This window comes from Antedon bifida, chromosome 7 (assembly GCF_963402885.1).
Source record: "Antedon bifida chromosome 7, ecAntBifi1.1, whole genome shotgun sequence".
In the NCBI taxonomy this organism is placed as follows: Eukaryota; Metazoa; Echinodermata; class Crinoidea; order Comatulida; family Antedonidae; genus Antedon; species Antedon bifida.
Window position 1 is genome coordinate 4314936 of NC_136232.1, and position 23619 is coordinate 4338554.

The 23619-nt window shown below is 30.1% G+C and overlaps 3 protein-coding genes across 5 annotated transcripts; 1 reads left to right on the forward strand and 2 right to left on the reverse strand.

The window, feature by feature from the left end:
- The first annotated feature begins 990 nt into the window (after positions 1-990).
- On the forward strand, positions 991-15398 carry LOC144848724 (V-type proton ATPase subunit C 1-like). 3 transcript variants are annotated; one of them, XM_078705583.1, is made up of 4 exons: positions 13086-13143; positions 13312-13409; positions 13616-13735; positions 15238-15398. In XM_078705583.1, exons 1-3 carry the CDS (start codon positions 13087-13089, stop codon positions 13674-13676), a joined length of 216 nt encoding a protein of 71 aa, XP_078561709.1. In that variant the 5' UTR covers position 13086; the 3' UTR covers positions 13677-13735; positions 15238-15398. The 3 variants fall into 3 exon arrangements, with proteins under 3 accessions (XP_078561711.1, XP_078561710.1, XP_078561709.1); XM_078705585.1 differs by lacking the exons at positions 13086-13143; positions 13312-13409; positions 13616-13735; positions 15238-15398 and adding exons at positions 991-1106; positions 2607-2990; XM_078705584.1 differs by lacking the exons at positions 13086-13143; positions 13312-13409; positions 13616-13735 and adding an exon at positions 1006-1106.
- On the reverse strand, positions 3475-23619 carry LOC144848709 (G-protein coupled receptor GRL101-like). Its single transcript, XM_078705568.1, has 6 exons — positions 23554-23619; positions 21137-21208; positions 9014-9085; positions 7106-7180; positions 6216-6287; positions 3475-5338 (listed from the first exon to the last, which is right to left on the reverse strand). The coding sequence occupies exon 6, from the start codon at positions 5221-5223 to the stop codon at positions 4300-4302; it is 924 nt and encodes a 307-aa protein (XP_078561694.1). The 5' UTR covers positions 5224-5338; positions 6216-6287; positions 7106-7180; positions 9014-9085; positions 21137-21208; positions 23554-23619; the 3' UTR covers positions 3475-4299.
- LOC144848711 (G-protein coupled receptor GRL101-like) lies at positions 15783-19649 on the reverse strand. The gene is made up of 3 exons (XM_078705570.1): positions 19560-19649; positions 18805-18876; positions 15783-17935 (listed from the first exon to the last, which is right to left on the reverse strand). The coding sequence occupies exon 3, from the start codon at positions 17818-17820 to the stop codon at positions 16897-16899; it is 924 nt and encodes a 307-aa protein (XP_078561696.1). The 5' UTR covers positions 17821-17935; positions 18805-18876; positions 19560-19649; the 3' UTR covers positions 15783-16896.

Here is a 23619-nt window from a genome sequence, read left to right on the forward strand (position 1 = left end):
TTCTTTTTCTACGGAAGTGATTACCTTTATTAAAACTACAAAATGGCCTATTTGATTTATTAATCTTCATTTTTCATGTTTTTCAGGGACAGTACATCTTTAATAATATCGAATGTTTATTACACCTGATGTAAATATTGACCCAATTCCTTCATAGCTTAAAACAAGCATTATTAAACAAGGAAAGATGAATTGTCAATCTTCTCGGTTTTCAATAAAATTGGTTTCCATCATTATCAGATAAAAATATCCATATAAAAATTAACATACTACACATTTACAACTTTTGAGAACAACAGATCTCAGAAGTTGGAAAAAAAAATATATCAAAAAGTTTATAAAAGCATGTCAAAACTATAGAGGGCATTATAACATTTTGTTTTGTTAAGATAGTGGTATACTGCAGTATAATAGCAAACATGGATAATATGTCAGGTGTGCCAAAGGCTGATAATGCGGTGCCAACTGAATTCAAAGTATTAAACAACAGATAAATTTATTTATTTAGAGACGCTTGCCGGAATGGCTGCCCATGAGATTTCACTCATGCGCAGTGTATAAGAGATAGGAGTTCCATGTCTTGCGCCACTTCGTGGCGTTATAGTATCTTTGTGTGCGCCGCTCAACCAGCAACTCGCTTTAAAATAAATTACTGCCACATCTTAATTTTATTTTTACAGGGTCCTTTAGTACGATGGTTGAAAATCAACTTTAGTGAAGTTTTTATGGCTTGGATTCATGTGAAAGTGCTACGAGTGTTTGTTGAATCAGTTTTAAGGTACTGTATGTTGTGATGTGCATTTTGCAATTAAAAAAATTAACTCATTTCATATCATATGTTTTAGGGAAAAGAAACCCAACCACTCAGTGATATTGCTAAAATAAATAATAATGTAAAATGGTTAACATGAATATCTGTGGGAATAAAATGAAGGAAAAAAATAGTTGAATCCATTACATTATAGTTGGTGTTTTATTATCTATAGACTCACAGTAAACTTCAGGGGATGCTTATTCAACCATACAAAAAGACACAGCGAAGATTGAGAGAAGTTCTACAACAGAAATATGTTCATCTTGATGGGAGCAGCGTTGGTGCATCTGAGGTAATAAAAGGTTTAGGTTCAGTCCAATGCGTGCATTTAGTATGAATAAACAGTTCCAAATTACTTTTACCACTACCTCTCAACTGGGAAAAAAGAAATAATGTCCAAACTATAGAGGGTGATATAACATCAACAAATATATCAAACTATAGAGGGTGCTATTAGCTATAATTGTAAACATAGGTATATTATTTTTTCGCATATTTAACAATGTATGAATTTATTATAAACATCATACGGACCGATATTAGTATGTTTTCTTTTCTCTTATCAATATATAGAGCCTAGTAGTAGCAGACCTACTGTAGAAATTACACATTTTCAAATCTATATATAAATTTACGTAAGGGCAAAATTCGGTAAATCGCGCGTTATTTTTAGAATTTTTACTCGATGGTATATAGAGTTGGTTCGTACTTTCGGTACTGATTTTAACCACCTGATGTAATCCTGTTTACTAATTAAATTGAGTTAGATAATTAGTTATTGACAATTAAAACGAATTTAGGTTCAACGATTTTCCCCAAATAGGGGTGTTTTCCGATCATGGTATACACTGTCTAATGGATATCCATCTTGAAAAATACCCGCACACAATAATACGAGGATGTTTCGGATTTTCCTATCTCCTCCTAGGATAATTGTTTTTAATAGCTGAAAACCGGTTGAACAGCTCGAGTACAGCATCATAATGTTGAAGACAGGCCGATTTTCTTTAAAAAATACTATTTTGATAGATTTAATATACGTTTATACAAAAGGATTGCTTGGCGATGAATGGAACATTCCAATCTCTCCCCACATTTGGTATAACACAAGTAGGTAAATTTATGTGCCTTTCGGGGATAAAATTAAAAACCTTTGACATTAATACATAAACCATTTTTGTCCCATTTGAAGCACAATTTTTTTTATTTACTGTGAGTGTGGTGGTACTGTTTAAACACATAATTAAACTTTAATACTGACAGTTGCTTCTTAATAGTATTAATTAATAATTACAAAAAAATATAAAAGTCGTCGTGGTGTATCGTTACATGTACTTTACTATTTCAATCGACTATGACAGTGACAGTTTCAATAAAGTATTAAATCGCAAATGTTTAGTGGTTTATTATTTATAAAACATAAAAACAAATATATGGATAAAGAATATACTTAAAAATGGTTCCTCTTTGCACCCACCCTCTTACCATCCCTCAACCCTAACATGTTACATACAAAACACGACCTAGATGGACCATCTAGTTATACAATATTTATATAATATATATTTTTTTTAAAGAATTTAAATAGAAATTTAAATTTAGCACAAGAGCAGCAAACGCTCAAAATATCTCGAGAAGATTCCTGTGATTATATCGGGAGAGTTGTGATGTCTGAAAATACATTGATATTGATTGCATTCATTGCGATGATACAATAAGTAAAAGTGTTTGCATGCAAAATAAGTGCGTAGAAATTTTTTATTACCTCATAATAATTTTCTCTTTTCTTCAGACGGTCCCTGACATCCCAGGCAATGACAATGGCTCAACAGCAATATTACCAGTACGTGTATTACCCAATTGAAATTAACTTTTGGGACAGGACGTGAAGATAATTCGCTCATTATGCAATAATAGGGTATTTTTAAATTGGATGAATAATAGGTGAAATAAAATTGTAAGGGAGGGTGTATGTGTATAACGTGGTGTTTAGTAGATGGTTATAGATTGTAATAGGGACTTTTTGGTCAACAGCTTCAACCTTAAGTTGTAACAACATGCATTATGTATGCATGCCCATTTATGCAGATTTGGAAAAGACCTCGAATTCAAATAAATTTCAATTGGTAAGCGATGGATCTGATTGGCCAATTACTTGCACTACATTCTCTTGTGTAAAACCAAGCTTAAAGGTACTAACTTGTATGCTAGCAAAGTTGTTGCATATCATTAGTGACGTAACCAAGTGATACTAACCGCGTAATATTTGGTAAAAAGTGTTTTCCCGAAAAGGTGAAAACTAGAGAGCTTAACAAAACACAATTGAAGATTGAGGAAATTTTCATTTAGATTTTTTATTTGCAGTGCCCGCAAGTAAAAGGTGTAGTTTAATTATAACCATGTCGATTTACTAGTATATTAAAGCTAAAACATTATTCACTTAATAAAAACGCAAAATCCATTTCACATTAGAGTGTCACTGACTATATGTGTGAACACAAGTTAAGTTGAGGATCAAAAAGTCTGTAATAAATATTAAAGTAAATCTATTAAATATAAATACATGTTCTGTATATAATATGCTTTATGAATTCATTTTAATATATTATATATAAAAGGTATATAAATAAGTAAGTTAATTGTACTAAATTTCTTTAAATATTATATTATTTTGTGGTAACTATTTTCCTATGCTTCTTCCCAGACTAGATTCTAGATGGTGATTAAGATTCGGCTTAATATTCATAAAAAGTTTGTCATACATGGCGTGTCATACTATACTTGAGCTGAAATTAAATCATCTTCTTAACCACTTGCTGCAAGTGGCGCTATGTAAAAAGAAACAATTCTTGAAGACTTATGGCAGAAAAAAAATTTGATTTAAGTAAATATGTTATGCTCATTTCGTTCAAACTGCACACATCAATTATGCAAATCAATTACGCTTGTTGAAAAGCATCATCAAATTAATTTATTTTGTGTTGCCCAATCACGGTGTATCATACAATTCCGGTCATCGAGTCCTTGCACATTATGCCCACATTAAGTTGAATGATATTAGAAATTAAAAATGTATTTAGAATGTATTGTAGATTGTAGAACACAAAATAAATGAGTAACATTCCACGTCTAAAACTATAGTAAATAATATTTACGTGTATACTAAATTGTTACTCGATGTCTGTTACTATCGAACAGAATATGCTTATATTTATTATATATTGTGTAATATAATAAAATAATGAAAAGTTAAAAGTTCATTTTTTTTTTCAGATTTTCTTTTGTATAAATAAGTTTTTTGGTTTCATGATTAAAGCACTCTTCCCTGATTAAAGCAAGTTATATAACAAAGTAATAATTACACCAACAATTAAACTTTGATTTAAGCATTAAATAAATTATAAAAAGCACACATAGAATTTACATCACATATGGTGTTAATCAATAACACATGGGATCAACGAATCACACATGGGATTAACAAATCACATAGGCCTAAGTGGAATTTGTGTAACTGCCGGTTGCCGACGTACTTTGCATTTAAACATATAGACGATTGTGTAAAGATACGGATTGACTGAGGAGTTTATAGGGATGATGAATGTCGCTGCCCAAACATATATGTCATCAGGAATTCTCATCCAATCCATCTCGGAACCAATTGCCATTACTATAATCGGACCCCAGCAACAGAAATCAGTGAAAACTATCAATCCGAGTTTTCTCGCCATTTTTAGTTGCTCCTTTCTCATCTGCCTTCTGTTTACAGTGGCCCCCGATCTCTTAACAGATAAGAAAATCGTGAGGTAACTCACTGCAATTACGACAAATCCGATGCCATTAAATGCAACAAAAATGGTTATAGCATACTCCCAACCTGGCCACCGACTTCTGGTTAGAGGTAATGCCAGGCACACACTTTCTTTTCCGTAATAGTTATCACTAAAGTACGATATTTCAGCAAATTTTAGTTTGTTTACTGCTGGAAGAAAACTCAGGACAATCCAGAACAACCATGCGAATGCGATTATAATTTTACACTTTTTACTATTGAGACGATTTGTACTGAATGGATTCACAATGTTAACAGCACGGTCAATGCTCAGCATCATCAGTGTGAACACTGAGCATTGCCCAGAGAGTGTAGAAATAGCCCCGGCAAAGCTGCAAAGGAAACTGTTCTTCCACTCTCTTGCAACTTCAGAATACCTTCCTCTGTAATGTATGTCTGCACTTGAAATGATGATCAGATAGACTGCCATCAGCATGTCAGATGCGGCAAGGTTAGTTATAAGAATGGTTTGAACTTTGTTAACATTGTTATTGTTACCTGTGTTGTCCTTTTTCAATCGTCGAGATATGATGACAACTGAATTACCAATGACGGATGATATTCCAATTATCATCATTAAAACACGGAGATGTTCACTTTTTAGTAGATCTTCACAAGAAGCAAATGCATCAACGGGTTCGCAAACATCAATGACGCCAACAAGACAACACAGGCGATAGAAATCCGAGTACCTGTTAAATTAATTGTGAATAGTTAATAAGTTTAGTGATTTCAGGTTCCGGGAAAATAAATGTTGTGAGAATACATTAAAATATTGTACATAGTAAACCTCTAAAAACTTACAGTAAACATTATCAAAAACAGTTTAAAAACTACTTTAAACAGAATTGTCGTGATATGAAGCCCCATGGATATATCATGGAAAACAAATATAGTCAACATCTCCCGCACATACAACACATTATCTTGTATGTATGACTTTCTTGTACGTACATTTCATTATCTTGTATGCCTACGTACAACTTATTATTATCTCATACGTACGACTTATTATGTCATGCTTATTAGGAATAACTTGGAAATTTGGTTGAATTTCAAAGAAAACTATTTTTATTCATTTAATTTGAATCCAGCTAACACATGACAATTTCAGAATGAGATGAGATCAACAGATGTGACACTGTTTTTGACCAATGATAACATACCTGTGAACCCAGTGCCACCAATAAATTATAGTTGCAATAAATAATTTCAATATATTATGAAGACTAGAGGGTCAAATGGCCAAGCTAAAGAGCCACCAATTATCGTTATAGGTACGAGGCTCCTACTGTAGTTCTAGTAGTGGAACAGGTCTTCTTGGGTAATTAGGACTATAAACTGTAGGTCCAGTGTACATAGTTTGTCCATCTGCACTCTGAATTCAATTTGGGATGAGTAGGGGATTACACCGGTGTACTGATTCACAAAATAGCCCCTGTAGCAGGGGATTACCACCTATATATCTGATAGCTATACAATATAATAAAAATAAAATAAATAATACAGCATTTGTAACTACAACAATAATATTTGCCATGGCATATATGCAGGTCTATCATTACTTACAATTTTTTTAAGTTTGTTAATTCTTCAAACGTCCTATCTCTGTACACCTGTAAGTTGTTACCCCTTAAGGATCTAAAAATGTAATAGACGAAAAACAAAAATAGAAAAAGAATAAATTTCCTCATTTTGATTTAAATTAGTAAATTCAATTTCTTCTTTAGATTTTTAACTCATTATTTTTTTTTCACACTTTTTATTCCATTTGTTTTCCTTTGATACGCCGTACATTAGCATTTTCTTAATTTGCTTATTTTTACGAAAACCCTTGAAAATAAGTCTGATGACTTTCATGGTCCTTGTACCTATTCTGGTTGTCCTTGTCTGTTTCTCATTGTTATTTGATGTAGTTTAAGTTGTTTTAAAATTGATAAATAAAGGAGATTTTAGAAAATAATTCAAGTAGAGTAGAATGTTAAATGATTGTAGTAGGTATAATATAATATAATCCAATTTAAACTATGTTTCAAATTTTTTACTGTGTAAAAAAACAGTTATGAATAAACCTTTTGTTCTGTACACAGAAATACTCATAAATAAACATTTGAAAACTACAATGTTATTTAATATTATTTCATCAATTACATCTTAAACTTTTTTAATCGAAATCAATTCATAAAATGAAAACCAAATAATCATACAGTTCATGCATGAATGCAACTGCATATGAAATATGAAGTATAGTGTTAACTTACAGATGCCACCGCACATGAGAAGTACTCAAGGTATTCTCAAAATGTAGGTCTACTTAGTATAAAGTACAAACACGCAAAGCTACTGTCAAGTATTTATTAAATTATCATCTTTTGTTATGCAATCAAATCAGACAAAAATCAAATGAAAACCAAATAATCATAAGTAGTCATCTGTATATAAATTATAGTGCTACTTACAAAAATGAAAGTGATGAAGCAAAAGGAGAGAATGCATCAGGATCTATGGTAGTTATAGCATTGTTATCTAAACCCCTGTTGAAAGATAAATTAATAATAGACAACAGGTATTGAGTAATGCATCACATTATTAAAAAATATATAATCTTTATTATCATAAGTAGAAAAATTTTAAAAATAATAAAATTTTATTTGTATAGATATATTAAATAAACATTAAATTTCATGACTTCATTATTTCACTCTGTTGCCAAAAATGTTTACATTATTAGACTACATAATTATAAGTTTCAACTCTTATACTTGAAGCATGTCAAAATAATATACTACAGTATGTTATAAAAGGATTTGTTTTCTCAGATAAATTACTGCAAACAATTTAAATTAATTGATTGAGAGAGATTATAATTTGCAACATTATTGTTAATAAAATATTATTTCAAACAGTTGTTGATATCTGACAAAAAAATAAATAACTCATTCATGGTGGATGAATTAACACTTGTTTTAAAGTTCTTGTATAAGATCATATTACTGAAATGATGTAATAAATAAGAATATCTTACTGTGTTAAACCTACAATGTAGATATTAATATTATTGTTCTATAAATTGCAGTTGAAATATAAATATATATATATATATCATATTTGATTTAAAAAATACATAATTTACAGTATCATAAGTAGAAAAAAAACCATTTAATTTGTGTAGTTAAATTTCATGACTTCATTATTTTATTATTTCACTCTCATTATTAGACTATATGATATAAGTGTCAACTCTTATATTTGAATCATGTCAAAATAATATACTACAGCAGTAAATTACTGCAAACAATTTAAATTAATTGATTGAGAGATTATAAATTGCAACATTGTTAATAAAATATTATTCCAAACAGTTGTTGATATCTGACAAAAAAAATTAATAATTAATTCATGATGGATGAATTAACATTTTTTTTTAAAGTTCTTGTTATAAGATCATATTATGAAATGATGTAATAAATAAGAATATCTTACTGTGTTAAACCTACAATGTAGATATTAATATTAATACAGCTGTAATTTAATTAAGAAATTAAGACAAATTTGTAAAAAAACAAAGCAATACACTTACAGTATTTCCAATGCCGTCAAACCAGCAAATACATTGGCTGGCAATGTACTTATTTGATTATCAGACAACCACCTCAAATAGAAAAAGAATGCACAGAATAAGCACATGGAGTAATCACAATATCAACTATGTTTGTCTTTATGTTTCCTAATGTTTAAATTAGTAATACTACATTATAGTTACACTGCATAGTATAGTGTCAACTCTTATACTTGAATGATGTCAAATATACTAGTTTAAAAGAATATACAGTAGTTTTTATTTTTTAATTCAGACAAAATCACTATAAAAAATGTCATTTCTAGACAAACTCACTCCAACAAATTTTAATTAATTGATTACAATTAGAATTATAAAAGAGAAAATAATTTTAAATATTATTATTAAAAAATTATTATTTCAAACAATTACAGATTAATATTCTTTATAAATTTGTAATATCTGAGAAAAAGGATCTATGGTAGTTATATCATTGTTCTATAAATTGCAGTTGAAATATAAATATATATACATATCACATTTGATTTAAAAAATACATAATTTACAGTATCATAAGTAGAAAAAAAACCATTTAATTTGTGTAGTTAAATCAAATAAAAATTAAATTTCATGACTTCATTATTTTATTATTTCACTCTCATTATTAGACTATATGATTATAAGTGTCAACTCTTATATTTGAATCATGTCAAAATAATATACTACAATGTAGATATTAATATTAATACAGCTGTAATTTAATTAAGAAATTAAGACAAATTTGTAATAAACAAAGCAATACACTTACAGTCCTTTCAATGCTGTCAAACCAGCAAATGCATTGGCTGGCAATGTACTTATTTGATTATTATCCAAGTACCTCAAATAGAAAAAGAATGCACAGAATAAGCACATGGAGTAATTACAATATCAATTATTTTTGTCTTTCTGTTTCCTCAAATAATGTTTAAATTATCTACATTAGTAATACTACATTATTAGTATAAATTAATTAATATTTTAAATAAAGAATCACTGCAAGAAATTTCAATACATTGATTGCAATTATGAAAGAGGGTGGCAGGGTACAAAAAAAGTACATGGTACAACCACCTGTGTTGTAAAACACAGTGGCAGGATATAAAAACGGTAGCAGGATATAAAAACAGTGGCAGGATATAAAAACAGTGGCAGGGTACAAAAACAGTGGCAGGGTACAAAAACAATGGCAGGGTACAAAAAACAATGACAGGGTACAAAAAACAATGACAGGGTACAAAAACAATGACAGGGTACAAAAAACAATGACAGGGTACAAAAACAATGACAGGGTACAAAAACAGTGACAGGGTACAAAAACAGTGACAGGGTACAAAAACAGTGACAGGGTACAAAAACAGTGGTAAGGTACAAAAACATATTTGCCTTGTACAAAAACAAGTGATTGGGAAAAAACGGTAGCAGGATATATATAAAAAGGTACAAAAACAGTTGTTGATTGGTACATAAACTGTTAAAGGGAACATACAGTAGCGGTGACAGGGTACAATTTGCGTTGTACAAGAGAGTGACTGGAAACAAAAACGTTAGCAGGATATAGAAACTGTGGCAGAGTACAAAATCTTGCATTCAGGACGCAGCCAGTGAGAGGGGAGGGGGAGGGTCACAGGGGTCCTTCCCCCCACCTAAAACAAAACAAAAATCGTCAAATCGCAATTTTATCAACTTGTTATCAACAAAATTGAAACAAACGACGTATCGGTGGAAAGTGCCGTGTTGAGTAATCAAAAGTTGGAACAGTCGACTCTACAGTGCTGCAAACATCGCTTCGGTTAGTTTGATTTCACGCAACAACGCAAGAACATAGGAAAACATAGTATGCGGGGATACGGTGAACCTGGTCAAAGTCTACGGCAACTTACGTTGTCGAGCAAACCAAGGCAGGTTTGTTTTCACCTACGCAAGAACACGGGAAAAACATAGTACAATGTGTAGTCGGGTTCGGGGTACGCAGGATGAATTAGGTCAAAGTCTATGGCCAGAAACTGATTTTGGGTTTACAAATTTCTCAAACAAGCCAAAGGATAGCAAGGGTAAAAAACTAAAAAGTAAGATGATTTTGGTCATTGGTAACATGCTGCATGAGAGTGTCTTTTCTGGCCAATTAGAGGTGCCATTTATCATGTTATGTGCGAGAGTACCATTTCAGCTATCTAGGGGTGTCAGTGACTCGCAGTGACCCAAATAGTTAGTGTCCGAAATCCAACCCCCCCCCCCAGACAGACAGATCCTGGCTACGGCCCTGATATGAAAACAAAATGGTAGGGTACAAAAAATGAAACAGCATGCAGGGTAAAGCATAGCAGGGTTAAACAAATAAATGGAGGTAACCCTGTTAGTTCTTCAGAAGCGAGGATGGGAAATGGATTGGTGGTTGCCTGAAGCAAGGCACAATTCATTCATTAAGCCTATACTTACAATTCTGTTACTGGATTATGATCATTGTACTGAACAAGTTGTGTCTGTATAATAGTATTCCATGTATTACAATTAGTATTACCGATGCTCCAAAAGTTACAACTGCAACGTCTTGGGCATACACTTGTTTCTGTTAAAAATATAAAAATATTATAAAACGAGTAAATAATAAAAAGTAACATATTTTATTTAGTTATCACAGTAGGCCTATAAAACATACAAAATAAGCAGTCAGTTGGCTGAAAATGTTTGTTTTGTGGAGAAATATATATTTAAAACAAATACAAATTAAAATGTGTAAAAGTTATAATACTTTCTACTACAGTTACTAGTCTATCAATATAGAATATGTGTGACTTAATATAGATAAAAAGGAAAATTACTGAAAAAAATGGTAATGTTGAGGATATCAGTGACTGGATCTCAATGGAAATACAAATAAAATAAGCAAAAAGATAAATCCCCACTGACTGTTGGTTACTGCTCATCGACTATTTGTCCACAACTTAGAAGATTGCAGCAAACAGTATTCTAAATTTGTTCTTTCTTTATATTTTGATATTTCAGCACAAAATTTCACTTACCAGAAACAATTAATTCTATGGCTACTGACAAAAAGTCAATAATAATTTTGTTTCTCATTTTTACAATATTTTTTATATTTTTTTTGTGTCATTTTACTCGGCTGTTTTATTTGTATGCTATTTTAAAGATTCTCGGTTTTTTTGTTTTATATGTTTAGGACCCCTTTTATTTTTTCACCAGACAACAAAACAAGTGTTAAAGATAAACATGTTCTTACCTAACTTTGTACCGATATCTGACAGTTCAATTGTTTAAAGATTACCTACCATAGCGTTTCTAGTAAGTGTTAATAATTTAGATAAATTACTTCACAAGATGCATCCAATGAAGAGCTTCACTGATGGAGTAGTAGGGGTAATGGTTCATGTTATTATTTAATTAGAATGAAAATTCATCTGTTTTGCTAATGTAATAGAGATAGATAATTGCACCTTGATTCACAAGTTAACATCCTTATCTCTCTTAACATTTAACTGTTTACATTCAAAGTAATATTAAACGTATAAAGTTTGTGTTAGCTGTTTCCCTCTATTATTGATTTCATCGTTTTTTTTTTTTCAGGTATTTTTTTTTTTTGATAAAGAAAACTAGATTCGAATGAAGAATAATATGATTTTAAATAGGATCCCTCCCGGTCACCCCATTGAAACTGGCTGCGGGCGTTGGCAGGATTTTTAAAAAGGAGAGGATTTCAGAGGAGTGGAGTACATAATCGGCTGAGTACAGGCTATAGTGGCAGTATTTACCAATCGCACATGTGTGTTATTTCTTTTAAAAATATGAAGAATTTCACATTTAAGGACATTTTTTAAATTACAAGAGTAAATGTTTCTCTTAGCTGAAGTGTAATGGTGAACGGTCACAGGACCGACAAGTTACTGTAGCCTTTAAACATCATATTTTGGAGGATCATAATTACCTCGGTAAACGCAGAAGAAAACTTGTTTTAACTTAATTATTCGGTAACTTTATTCCTCTAACTAATTGAATATTTATGAGGCGTGACGCAAGTGTGGGAATCATATGACCATATATCAGTAGACACGGAAGAAAGCAATTAATTATTTAATATCTTTATTCCTCGCTTAATGAATATGTATGAGGCGTGACGCAAGGGTGGACAGTCATATGATCGTACATCAGTATTTTCCTACAGTAGGTAGGTTTTAGATAGAAAACATAATTATGCAGTTTCCTACTCTAACTTAAAGATATATTATCCCCTGAATTTTAATGTCACATAATAGTTGTTCACTTTGACCAAAAACTTGATAGAAAAAAAAAACTTACTGAAAAAACTATAATTTTATTTAAAGCAAAACATTGTCTGTCAGAAAATTAGTTTTTGGCTGAATTTAACTGTTTATTTTGTCTTTTTATAAGTGCAAACATAATTTTTGTTTTTGTCTACGGAAGTGATTACCTTTATTAAAACTACAAAATGGCCTATTTGATTTATTAATCTTCATTTTTCATGTTTTTCAGGGACAGTACATCTTTAATAATATCGAATGTTTATTACACCTGATGTAATTATTGACCCAATTCCTTTATAGCTTAAAACAAGCATTATTAAACAAGGAAAGATGAATTGTCAATCTTCTCGGTTTTCAATAAAATTGGTTTCCATCATTATCAGATAAAAATATCCATATAAAAATTAACATACTACACATTTACAACTTTTGAGAACAACAGATCTCAAAAGTTGGAAAAAAAAATATATCGAAAAGTTTATAAAAGCATGTCAAAACTATAGAGGGCATTATAACATTTTGTTTTGTTAAGATAGTGGTATACTGCAGTATAATAGCAAACATGGATAATATGCCAGGTGTGCCAAAGGCTGATAATGCGGTGCCAACTGAATTCAAAGTATTAAACAACAGATAAATTTATTTAGTTAGTATCTAGAGACGCTTGCCGGAATGGCTGCCCATGAGATTTCACTCATGCGCAGTGTATAAGAGATAGGAGTTCCATGTCTTGCGTTATAGTATCTTTAAAATAAATTACTGCCACATCTTAATTTTATTTTTACAGGGTCCTTTAGTACGATGGTTGAAAATCAACTTTAGTGAAGTTTTTATGGCTTGGATTCATGTGAAAGCGCTACGAGTGTTTGTAGAATCAGTTTTAAGGTACTGTATGTTGTGATGTGCATTTTGCAATTAAAAATATTAACTCATTTCATATCATATGTTTTAGGGAAAAGAAACCCAACCACTCAGTGATATTGCTAAAATAAATAATAATGTAAAATGGTTAACATGAATATCTGGGAATAAAATGAAGGAAAAAAATAGTTGAATCCATTACATTATAGTTGGTGTTTTATTATCTATAGACTCACAGTAAACTTCAGGGGATGCTTATTCAACCATACAAAAAGACACAGCGAAGATTGAGAGAAGTTCTACAACAGAAATATGTTCATCTTGATGGGAGCAGCGTTGGTGTATCTGAGGTAATGAAAGGTTTAGGTTCAGTCCAATGCGTGCATTTAGTATGAATAAACAGTTCCAAATTACTTTTACCACTACCTCTCAACTGGGAAAAAAGAAATAATGTCCAAACTATAGAGGGTGATATAACATCAACAAATATATCAAACTATAGAGGGTGCTATTAGCTATAATTGTAAACATAGGTATATCATTTTTTCGCATATTTAACAATGTATAAATTTATTATAAACATCATACGGACCGATATTGGTATGTTTTCTTTTCTCTTATCAATATATAGAGCCTAGTATAGTAGCAGACCTACTGTAGAAATTACACATTTTCAAATCTATATATAAATTTACGTAAGGGCAAAATTCGGTAAATCGCACATTATTTCTAGAATTTTTACTCGATGGTATATAAAGTTGGTTCGTACTTTCGGTACTGATTTTAACCACCTGATGTAATCCTGTTTACTAATTAAATTGAGTTAGATAATTAGTTATTGACAATTAAAACGAATTTAGGTTCAACGATTTTCCCCAAATAGGGGTATTTTCCGATCATGGTATACACTGTCTAATGGATATCCATCTTGAAAAATACCCGCACACAATAATACGAGGATGTTTCGGATTTTCCTATCTCCTCCTAGGATAATTGTTTTTAATAGCTGAAAACCGTTTGAACAGCTCGAGTACAGCATCATAATGTTGAAGACAGGCCGATTTTCTTTAAAAAATACTATTTTGATAGATTTAATATACGTTTATACAAAAGGATTGCTTGGCGATGAATGGAACATTCCAATCTCTCCCCACATTTGGTATAACACAAGTAGGTAAATTTATGTGCCTATCGGGGATAAAATTAAAAACCTTTGACATTAATACATAAACCATTTTTGTCCCATTTGAAGCACAATTTTTTTTATTTACTGTGAGTGTGGTGGTACTGTTTAAACACATACTTAAACTTTAATACTGACAGTTGCTTCTTAATAGTATTAATTAATAATTACAAAAAAATATAAAAGTCGTCGTGGTGTATCGTTACATGTACTTTACTATTTCAATCGACTATGACAGTGACAATTTCAATAAAGTATTAAATCGCAAATGTTTAGTGGTTTATTATTTATAAAACATAAAAACAAATATACGGATAAAGAATATACTTAAAAATGGTTCCTCTTTGCACCCACCCTCTTACCATCCCTCAACCCTAACATGTTACATACAAAACACGACCTAGATGGACCATCTAATTATACAATATTTATATAATATATATTTTTTTTAAAGAATTTAAATAGAAATTTAAATTTAGCACAAGAGCAGCAAACGCTCAAAATATCTCGAGAAGATTCCTGTGATTATATCGGGAGAGTTGTGATGTCTGAAAATACATTGATATTGATTGCATTCATTACGATGATACAATAAGTAAAAGTGTTTGCATGCAAAATAAGTGCGTAGAAATTTTTTATTACCTCATAATAATTTTCTCTTTTCTTCAGACGGTCCTTGACATCCCAGGCATGACAATGGCTCAACAGCAATATTACCAGTACATGTATTACCCAATTGAAATTAACTTTTGGGACAGGACGTGAAGATAATTCGCTCATTATGCAATAATAGGGTATTTTTAAATTGGATGAATAATAGGTGAAATAAAATTGTATGTGTATAACGTGGTGTTTAGTAGATGGTTATAGATTGTAATAGGGACTTTTTGGTCAACAGCTTCAACCTTAAGTTGTAACAACATGCATTATGTATGCATGCCCATTTATGCAGATTTGGAAAAGACCTCGAATTCAAATAAATTTCAATTGGTAAGCGATGGATCTGATTGGCCAATTATTTGCACTACATTCTCTTGTGTAAAACCAAGCTTAAAGGTACTAACTTGTATGCTAGCAAAGTTGTTGCATATCATTAGTGACGTCACCAAGTGATACCAACCGCGTAATATTTGGTAAAAAGTGTTTTCGCGAAAAGGTGAAAACTAGAGAGCTTAACAAAACACAATTGAAGATTGAGGAAATTTTCATTTAGATTTTTTATTTGCAGTGCCCGCAAGTAAAAGGTGTAGTTTAATTATAACCATGTCGATTTACTAGTATATTAAAGCTAAAACATTATTCACTTAATAAAAACGCAAAATCCATTTCACATTAGAGTGTCACTGACTATATGTGTGAACACAAGTTAAGTTGAGGATCAAAAAGTCTGTAATAAATATTAAAGTAAATCTATTAAATATAAATACATGTTCTGTATATAATATGCTTTATGAATTCATTTTAATATATTATATATAAAAGGTATATAAATAAGTAAGTTAATTGTACTAAATTTCTTTAAATATTATATTATTTTGTGGTAACTATTTTCCTATGCTTCTTCTCAGACTAGATTCTAGATGGTGATTAAGATTCGGCTTAATATTCATAAAAAGTTTGTCACACATGGCGTGTCATACTATACTTGAGCTGACATTAAATCATCTTCTTAACCACTTGCTGCAAGTGGCGCTATGTAAAAAGAAACAATTCTTGAAGACTTATGGCAGAAAAAAAATTTGATTTAAGTAAATATGTTATGCTCATTTCGTTCAAACTGCACACATCAATTATGCAAATCAATTACGCTTGTTGAAAAGCATCATCAAATTAATTTATTTTGTGTTGCCCAATCACGGTGTATCATACAATTCCGGTCATCGAGTCCTTGCACATTATGCCCAAGAATACATTAAGTTGAATGATATTAGAAATTAAAAATGTATTTAGAATGTATTGTAGAATACAAAATATATGAGTAACATTCCACGTCTAAAACTATAGTAAATAATATTTACGTGTATACTAAATTGTTACTCGATGTCTGTTACTATCGAACAGAATATACTAATATTTATTATATATTGTGGAATATAATAAAATAATGACAAGTTAAAAGTTCATTTTTTTTTTCAGATTTTCTTTTGTATAAATAAGTTTTTTGGTTTCATGATTAAAGCACTCTTCCCTGATTAAAGAAAGTTATATAACAAAGTAATAATTACACCAACAATGAAACTTTGATTTAAGCATTAAATAAATTTTAAAAAGTACACATAGAATTTACATCACATATGGGGTTAATCAATTACACATGGGATCAATGAATCACATAGGCCTAAGTGGAATTTGTGTAACTGCCGGTTGCCGACGTACTTTGCATTTAAACATATAGACGATTGTGTAAAGATACGGATTGACTGAGGAGTTTATAGGGATGATGAATGTCGCTGCCCAAACATATATGTCATCAGGAATTCTCATCCAATCCATCTCGGAACCAATTGCCATTACTATAATCGGACCCCAGCAACAGAAATCAGTGAAAACTATCAATCCGAGTTTTCTCGCCATTTTTAGTTGCTCCTTTCTCATCTGCCTTCTGTTTACAGTGGCCCCCGATCTCTTAACGGATAAGAAAATCGTGAGGTAACTCACTGCAATTACGACAAATCCGATGCCATTAAATGCAACAAAAATGGTTATAGCATACTCCCAACCTGGCCACCGACTTCTGGTTAGAGGTAATGCCAGGCACACACTTTCTTTTCCGTAATAGTTATCACTAAAGTACGATATTTCAGCAAATTTTAGTTTGTTTACTGCTGGAAGAAAACTCAGGACAATCCAGAACAACCATGCGAATGCGATTATAATTTTACACTTTTTACTATTGAGACGATTTGTACTGAATGGATTCACAATGTTAACAGCACGGTCAATGCTCAGCATCATCAGTGTGAACACTGAGCATTGCCCAGAGAGTGTAGAAATAGCCCCGGCAAAGCTGCAAAGGAAACTGTTCTTCCACTCTCTTGCAACTTCAGAATACCTTCCTCTGTAATGTATGTCTGCACTTGAAATTATGATCAGATAGACTGCCATCAGCATGTCAGATGCGGCAAGGTTAGTTATAAGAATGGTTTGAACTTTGTTAACATTGTTATTGTTACCTGTGTTGTCCTTTTTCAATCGTCGAGATATGATGACAACTGAATTACCAATGACGGATGATATTCCAATTATCATCATTAAAACACGGAGATGTTCACTTTTTAGTAGATCTTCACAAGAAGCAAAAGCATCAACGGGTTTGCAATCATCAATGACGCCAACAAGACAACACAGGCGAGAGAAATCCGAGTACCTGTTAAATTAATTGTAAATAGTTAATAAGTTTAGTGATTTCAGCTTTTGGAAAATAAATGTTGTGAGAATACATTAAAATATTGTACATAGTAAACCTCTAAAAACTTACAGTAAACATTATCAAAATCAGTTTAAAAATCACTTTAAACAGGATTGTCGTGATATGAAGCTCCATGGATATATCATGGATAAAAAATATTGTCGGCATCTCACACATACAACACATTATCTCGTATGTATGACTTTCTTGTACGTACATTTTATTATCTTGTATGCCTACGTACAACTTATTATTATCTCATACGTACGACTTATTATTTCATGCTTATTAGGAATAACTTGGAAATTTGGTTGAATTTCAAAGAAAACTATTTTTATTCATTTAATTTGAATCCAGCTAACACATGACAATTTCAGAATGAGATGAGGTCAACAGATGTGACACTGTTTTTTACCAATGATAACATACCTGTGAACCAGTGCCACCAATAAATTATAGTTGCAATAAATAATTTCAATATATTATGAAGACTAGAGGGTCAAATGGCCAAGTAAGAGCCACCAATTATCGTTATAGGTACAGGCCAACTCCTAGTTCTGCTGGTGGAACAAATCTTCTTGGGTAATTAGGACTATAAACTGTAGGTCAAGTGTACATAGTTTGTCTATCTGCACTCTGAATTCAATTTGGGATGAGTAGAGGGTTACACCGGTGTACTGGTTCACAAAATAGCCACTGTAGCAGGGGATTACCACCTATATATCTGATAGCTATACAATATAATAAAAATAAAATAAATAATACAGCATTTGTAACTACAACAATAATATTTGTCATGGCGTATATGCAGGTCTATCATTACTTACAATTGTTCTAAGTTTGTTAATTCTTCAAACGTCCTATCTCTGTACACCTGTAAGTTGTTACCCTTTAAATATCTAAAAAAGTAATAGACGGAAAACAAAAATAGAATAAGAATAAATTTCCTCATTTTGATTTAAATTAGTAAATTCAATTTCTTCTTTAGATTTTTAACTCATTATTTTTTTTTCACACTTTTTATTATTCCCTTTTTCTTAATTTGCTTATTTTTATGAAAACCCTTGAAAATAAGTCTGATGACTTTCATGGTCCTTGTACCTATTCTGGTTGTCCTTGTCTGTTTCTCATTGTTATTTGATGTAGTTTAAGTTGTTTTAAATTTGATAATTAAAGGAGATTTTAGAAAATAATTAAAGTAGAGTAGAATGTTAAATGATTGTAGTAGGTATAATATAATATAATCCAATTTAAACTATGTTAAACTATTACATCTTAAACTTTTTTAATCGAAATCAATTCATAAAATGAAAACCAAATAATCATACAGTTCATGCATGAATGCAACTGCATATGAAATATGAACTATAGTGTTAACTTACAGATGCCACCACACATGAGAAGTACTCAAGGTATTCTCAAAATGTAGGTCTACTTAGTATAAAGTACAAACACGCAAAGCTACTGTAAAGTATTTATTAAATTATCATCTTTTGTTAATTGCAATCAAATCAGACAAAAATCAAATGAAAACCAAATAATCATAAGTAGTCATCTGTATATAAATTATAGTGCTACTTACAAAAGTGAAAGTGATGAAGCAAAAGGAGAGAATGCATCAGGATCTATGGTAGTTATAGCATTGTTATCTAAACCCCTGTTGAAAGATAAATTAATAATAGACAACAGGTATTGAGTAATGCATCACATTATTAAAAAATATATAATTTTTATTATCATAAGTAGAAAAATTTTAAAAATAATAAAATTTTATTTGTATAGATATATTAAATAAACATTAAATTTCATGACTTCATTATTTTATTCTGTTGCCAAAAATGTTTACATTATTAGACTACATAATTATAAGTTTCAACTCTTATACTTGAAGCATGTCAAAATAATATACTACAGTATGTTATAAAAGGATTTGTATTCTCAGATAAATTACTGCAAACAATTTAAATTAATTGATTGAGAGAGATTATAATTTGCAACATTATTGTTAATAAAATATTATTTCAAACAGTTGTTGATATCTGACAAAAAAATAAATAACTCATTCATGGTGGATGAATTAACACTTGTTTTAAAGTTCTTGTATAAGATCATATTACTGAAATGATGTAATAAATAAGAATATCTTACTGTGTTAAACCTACAATGTAGATATTAATATTATTGTTCTATAAATTGCAGTTGAAATATAAATATATATATATCATATTTGATTTAAAAAATACATAATTTACAGTATCATAAGTAGAAAAAAAACCATTTAATTTGTGTAGTTAAATTTCATGACTTCATTATTTTATTATTTCACTCTCATTATTAGACTATATGATTATAAGTGTCAACTCTTATATTTGAATCATGTCAAAATAATATACTACAGCAGTAAATTACTGCAAACAATTTAAATTAATTGATTGAGAGAGATTATAATTTGCAACATTATTGTTAATAAAATATTATTTCAAACAGTTGTTGATATCTGACAAAAAAATAAATAACTCATTCATGGTGGATGAATTAACACTTGTTTTAAAGTTCTTGTATAAGATCATATTACTGAAATGATGTAATAAATAAGAATATCTTACTGTGTTAAACCTACAATGTAGATATTAATATTATTGTTCTATAAATTGCAGTTGAAATATAAATATATATATATCATATTTGATTTAAAAAATACATAATTTACAGTATCATAAGTAGAAAAAAAAACATTTAATTTGTGTAGTTAAATTTCATGACTTCATTATTTTATTATTTCACTCTCATTATTAGACTATATGATTATAAGTGTCAACTCTTATATTTGAATCATGTCAAAATAATATACTACAGCAGTAAATTACTGCAAACAATTTAAATTAATTGATTGAGAGATTATAAATTGCAACATTGTTAATAAAATATTATTCCAAACAGTTGTTGATATCTGACAAAAAAAATTAATAATTAATTCATGATGGATGAATTAACTTTTTTTTTTTAAAGTTCTTGTTATAAGATCATATTATGAAATGATGTAATAAATAAGAATATCTTACTGTGTTAAACCTACAATGTAGATATTAATATTAATACAGCTGTAATTTAATTAAGAAATTAAGGCAAATTTGTAAAAAAACAAAGCAATACACTTACAGTCTTTCCAATGCCGTCAAACCAGCAAATGCATTGGCTGGCAATGTACTTATTTGATTATCAGACAACCACCTCAAATAGAAAAACAATGCACAGAATAAGCACATGGAGTAATCACAATATCAACTATGTTTGTCTTTATGTTTCCTAATGTTTAAATTAGTAATATACAGATATTGCCTACTTAGAGGTGAAATATAAGATTTGACATCCCCGAGGGAATGATATTATGTTCGAGGGAATATATATATCCCGAAGCGGCAGCTGAGGGATATATATAATTCCCTGAGAACATAATATCATCCCGAGGGGATGTTAAATCTTATATTTTACCGATATAAAAGGCGATATCTGTTATATTACATAGCCAAGAACAAGTCTGCTGGGTCGGGTGAAGCTAGGCTAGGCTATATCTAAGCCTTCTTGTTGTATTGTATGTAAACAAGCTGCCTAGACACCTTACCTTGTGAAGAATAATATACAGATAATTACTAATTAATGATTCCTTGGCAATAAAATATTCACTAGCCTAGGTCGTTTAAATAATAACAGAAGAATTTCCATCAATAAGCCTACATTAATAATAATAATATTATCATAGGCCGAATAAATAACAATTCGTCTTCTTCCTTCGAGCCGAATCACCGGATGTTCAGTTGCGAGTATCGTGCGTCGCGCGCGTACCGGTTACTACTGTAAGTATTAACCAATCACAAATGGTCTTTCATCACATCTAGGGAGGACTAATAACAAATGAGGGCGCTATGTATGCATAGTTTAAATAGTTTAGTTGATCAATTTCTTCAAGCAAGTTCCGTGGCGCAGTGCGTGAAGCCTTGTCTTGTGATGGAGGTGACAATTCCACCGCATTCCATCGCAGGTTCAAGATCCAGTAGATGACTTTTGTTTAACGCGAGTGTTGCCACACGAAAATTACACAGTCAATATCATCGAACTCGAGAATTTATATGATTAATGACAGGGACACGATAATTACGCGAAAATTACTCAGTCAATATCATCGTTCTCGAGGATATATACGATTTACGATCCTCGCAGTGGTTGTCACGTGATGCAGTTTCAACCAATCACGTTCACGTATTTACATAGGCTATGTAATATTACTATATATAGTTACACTGCATAGTATAGTGTCAACTCTTATGCTTGAATGATGTCAAATATACCAGTTTAAAAGAATATAGTTTATAATTTGTAACTCAGACAAAATCACTACAAGAAATGTCATTTCTAGACAAACTCACTCCAACCAATTCTAATTAATTATTGATTACAATTATGTTCTCTAAATTGCAGTTGAAATATAAATATATATATATCACATTTGATTTAAAAATACATAATTTTCATTATCATAACTAGAAAAAAATTTTTATTTGTATAGTTAAATCAAATAAAAATTAAATTTCATGACTTCATTATTTTATTATTTTATTCTGTTGCCAAAAATGTTTACATTATTAGACTACATGGTTATAAGTTTCAACTCTTATACTTGAATCATGTCAAAATAATATACTACAGTATGTTATAAAAGGATTTGTTTTCTCAGATAAATTACTGCAAACAATTTAAATTAATTGATTGAGAGATATTATAATTTGCAACATTGTTAATAAAATATTATTTCAAACAATTGTTGATATCTGAGAAAAAAATAAATAACTCATTCATGGTGGATGAATCAAATGATATTTCTAGACAAACTCACTCCAACAAATTTTAATTAATTGATTACAATTATGAAAGAGAAAATAATTTTAAATATTATTATTAAAAAATTATTATTTCAAACAATTACAGATTAATATTCTTTATAAATTTGTAATATCTGAGAAAAAGGATCTATGGTAGTTATATCATTGTTCTATAAATTGCAGTTGAAATATAAATATATATATATATCACATTTGATTTAAAAAATACATAATTTACAGTATCATAAGTAGAAAAAAAACCATTTAATTTGTGTAGTTAAATCAAATAAAAATTAAATTTCATGACTTCATTATTTTATTATTTCACTCTCATTATTAGACTATATGATTATAAGTGTCAACTCTTATATTTGAATCATGTCAAAATAATATACTACAGCAGTAAATTACTGCAAACAATTTAAATTAATTGATTGAGAGAGTATAATTTGCAACATTGTTAATAAAATATTATTTCAAACAGTTGTTGATATCTGACAAAAAAATAAATAACTCATTCATGGTGGATGAATTAACACTTGTTTTAAAGTTCTTGTATAAGATCATATTACTGAAATGATGTAATAAATAAGAATATCTTACTGTGTTAAACCTACAATGTAGATATTAATATTAATACAGCTGTAATTTAATTAAGAAATTAAGACAAATTTGTAATAAACAAAGCAATACACTTACAGTTCTTCCAATGCTGTCAAATCAGCAAATGCATTGGCTGGCAATGTACTTATTTGATTACCATAC